General features: G+C 38.5%; 1 protein-coding gene across 1 annotated transcript in view; it reads right to left on the bottom strand.

The window, feature by feature from the left end:
• The window catches only part of LOC101861927 (serine/threonine-protein kinase Nek9), a 31,310-nt gene that overhangs the window by 25,678 nt on the left and 1,912 nt on the right, over positions 1-3,720 (bottom strand). Inside the window, exons 2-3 of the mRNA XM_013090300.1 lie at positions 1,979-2,156; positions 527-579 (exon numbers count right to left, since the gene is read on the bottom strand). Coding sequence (XP_012945754.1) covers positions 527-579; positions 1,979-2,156 — 231 coding nt within the window. The remainder of the gene's footprint in view (positions 1-526; positions 580-1,978; positions 2,157-3,720) is intronic.

The following is a 3,720-nucleotide window of genomic DNA, read 5'->3' as shown; positions in this document are numbered from 1 at the left end:
TTCCAGTGTAAAGTGCATTGAGCTACTTTTTTTGGAAATGCGCTATATAATGTTATATTATTATTATTATTATTATTTACACCTTTACTGTGCTGAGACTTGTCAAATACCCAATTTTTACAATCTAATAAATTACAAAAATAAATTATCATTCATGTCAATTACCATAATTATTCAACTCATATAGTAAAATAGTTAAAGGGTGTCACTAAAGGTCATTAATAAATAAAGTCCAGAGAGAATCTTACGTGTTGTTATGAAAGAACCACACTCTTGAAAGAGGAAGAAAGATGGTTAAGTGCATGATACTGGCACAAGACAATTTGGCTTGGAGAACCATGATACGTCTATCCAAGCCTTAGGACGACACATAACCATAACAACAACAATGATAGCATCAACAACAACAACAACAACAACAACAACAACAACAACAACAACATCGCTGCCATTTCAAAGACCAAGGAATGGAGCAGAGTGCAGATAAGACACGGTTTGCGAAAAATTAATGTCCAGTCAAACATACCTTTTCTGGCCATAGTTTGGTGCAACTGGACACTTTGTCATAGAGTGTTCCACCTGGAAAAAAAAGCGTTGTCACTATGAATTTATCTTAATCCTCATAAAAAAAAATTTTATGGTTTGCAATTATTTTATAAAGTTGAATATTCATTGATGCTCCTTTCAAAGAAATTAACAGTGTAATTTTAACCAGATCGTATGACATTAATCATGAAAAGGTAGGCCTTCTATTATTCCAACACAAATACGTAGAAAACACAAACTCAAACACACAAAAGGGGATATAAACCCCACCACCACCTCTCTCTCTCTCTCTTCCCTCTCTCTCCTCTCTCTCTCTCTCTCTCTCTCTCTCTCTCTCTCTCTCTTCTCTCTTCTCTCTCTCTCTCTCTCACAGCTTCACCCATAATGTAAATGTGTGGACACCCAGTGCATAAGCATGAACTTATGATATTCATAAAGTCAATATCACTTATCATGTGATAAGATTTTATTAAACAAATTAATTCATCTGTCTTCCTTTGAGAAGTTGATAGTCTCTGATGGATATTTCATAAATTTTGAGGCAACGTGGTGAAATCAGGCACTTGTCAAAATAATGTATTCAAAGAAATCAGCATTTTTTGCCAGATGGGCAATTTTTTATAATTTTTTTGGGGGGTCAACACATTTTATGTCCATTAACAAACACATTTTAGTGAGCAGTTTCCAAGGACTCTCAGGCCATGGAAGCTACCAAACTTTGGCGGCCATTTTCTTGTCAAGTTTACCTCTGAAACCAGACGACCCTGACCTCCTTCAATCGCAATTATTGCAACTTCTATTCAACATAGATGGATATTTTTTTCACCAAAAGCAAGACAAATGAACAGGCTTTAAGATGATATCAATACCCCCATTTACCCAAAAATTGACGAGCGCCTGATTCCACCAGGTCCTGACACAATTGACAAAAGGCAATTAATAAAGCAGATGAATTAAATACACATGGCCCTTCCTAAAACTATAAATATTTCCTTGAGATTGTGTAGCTTAACAGTAAAGGACTGAGTTAAACCAAAAAACAAATAGAGTTCCCCAATACAAAGTGTATTCCAAAGTGATCCCTGTACATTCCTTATCCAGATATAATTTACCTATTATCAAAATGCTTGCAGTAAGAGTGCAAAAATATGTCTAGTACTCTGTAGAGATAACATTTTGAGATCAGAGATGTAGAGATAACATTTTGAGATCAGAGACTCATGGAAAGTAATAAAAACGTTCACTTGATATAATTTGAAAGGTCAAAAAGAGAATGGTACAACTTCACTAAGCAAAGTCAATTTCAAGGGACACGTACTGTGCATTCGCTGACTGCTCTGATGTACTGTACTATTGTTAAAATATCATCTGTACTAATATAAAAGCAATATATCATCTCATTAAATAGACATTTGAACTTTATTCAACTCACCATTGGCATACTCCATTTCAATGAATAGAGTGTCCTCATCAACAAAGTGATTATAGTAACTGATAATGTTTGCATGATTCACAAAAGATAGGATGTCAATTTCGTTTTGGGAGTCTCTGCGCTGTTTCTCATTCAGCCTTCCTAAATTCACCTCTTTCCAAACAACCAGGCTGTTATCCTGCAAGTAAAAAAAAACAATATACATGTATATAAAAGCTTTGTTTATCCCTCCATATTATGCATTAGTACCTTTTGTTTAACACCGTCTTTCTAGCCTCACTGATTTGATCTAACGTAGACCAAATGTGCATACAAAAAGAACATACAGTCGAACCTGTGTAAGACGGAATCGCAAGGGAGCCAGGAAAAAATTCCGTCTTAGACGTTTTCCGTCTTAGACAGGGGAATTTAGGGAGGTTCAAAGGCCCAGCCAGTGGGATCAAGGATCGTTTGTCCGATCGGCAAGCAGTGGTCAAAACTTCACACCTCTCAATTGCTAGCCTGTCTGATAATGACATGCGTCAGTCTTACTTAATTACTGCCAGTGCTTTGCATTTCATAGGACCACTGTTTGACCTATTAAAAAAGGAAACGTTTGAACATCTCCTTTGCTTCCACCCTTAGCCCCACCCATCGGTGTAACAAGCACAGTCAATCAATGCCATCCCTCACTGTCATTATGTGACATGACAACGATTAGATGAACTCTTTTCTCAGCTGGCCGTACCAGAGCGGCAGGCATTGGTCAATCTAATTTCACACCTCTGGCTTCTGGCTACCCAGGAAAGTTCCCACAGTGGCTCGCTACTAGAGCACTCTCATGGGCAATCGTGAGATTTCACACCCACACCACATTGACCATCTGCATCGCTCAGGGCTCACATGATGGGGTAACATCTACCCCCAAATTGCACCCTTACTCCCCTTCCTCGCCCAGTGGCATGGCCATGGCGTTAAGTTTAGAGCCGGAGGAACCAAACTTCCGAGGGGTTTTTTTCAAATCAGGGGAGAGCGAGCAAAGCTTTTTCCGTCTTAGACAGGTGAAACCTTCCATTTCCGTGCTGGACAGGTTTCTGTTTTATACAGGTAATTAAAGAGGAATATATCGTCGCCTGAATCACGTACCATTGTAACCGACAAAATGGGGTTTCGAGCTACGGAGGTTTAAAAGTTTTGCGCAATTTTTCAAATTCCTGCAGTGAACGAACTGAACGTAATATCTTATTGATTTTTGGTTTGTATACTTTATGCCATATTTTCTGTCACTGCTTCAGAAAATCAATTTAATTGCTTACTTAGTGAAAAAAATGTCACTTACGTTAATACGTGAATGCAAAGTATGTAGCGTACAGTCCCTTACGCTACACCATATGCCGCTTATGATGTTTCTTAAAAGACGAAACAAACTATAAAGTTACAGTTATGTTATTTTATTTTGAAAGAAAAAAGCTTGTTGAGGCATTTTACCGGTACTTACGGGTGGTTGAGTTTCACAAATGGATGAATCAGTAATATAAACAGACTTGCAACTTTGGAAATAGGTTGAATCGGCAAAACAACAACATAGACCGCGAGCAAGTTCATGATTTATGCGCGTCACTTTGCAAGTTTGCGAGAGAGGGAGAGAGACAGAGACAGAGACAGAGAGAGAGGGGGGCAGGAGGGAGGGGAAGGAAGAGAGACAGGAGAGGGAGAGGCGGAGGCAGAGAAAAAGGGAGAGGGAGAGAGAAAGAGAGAGAGAG

Source organism: Aplysia californica, unplaced genomic scaffold, assembly GCF_000002075.1.
Source record: "Aplysia californica isolate F4 #8 unplaced genomic scaffold, AplCal3.0 scaffold01209, whole genome shotgun sequence".
NCBI classification, from domain to species: Eukaryota; Metazoa; Mollusca; class Gastropoda; order Aplysiida; family Aplysiidae; genus Aplysia; species Aplysia californica.
Note: the sequence above shows the minus strand (reverse complement) of the source record. Positions and strands in the feature narration are given on the sequence as shown.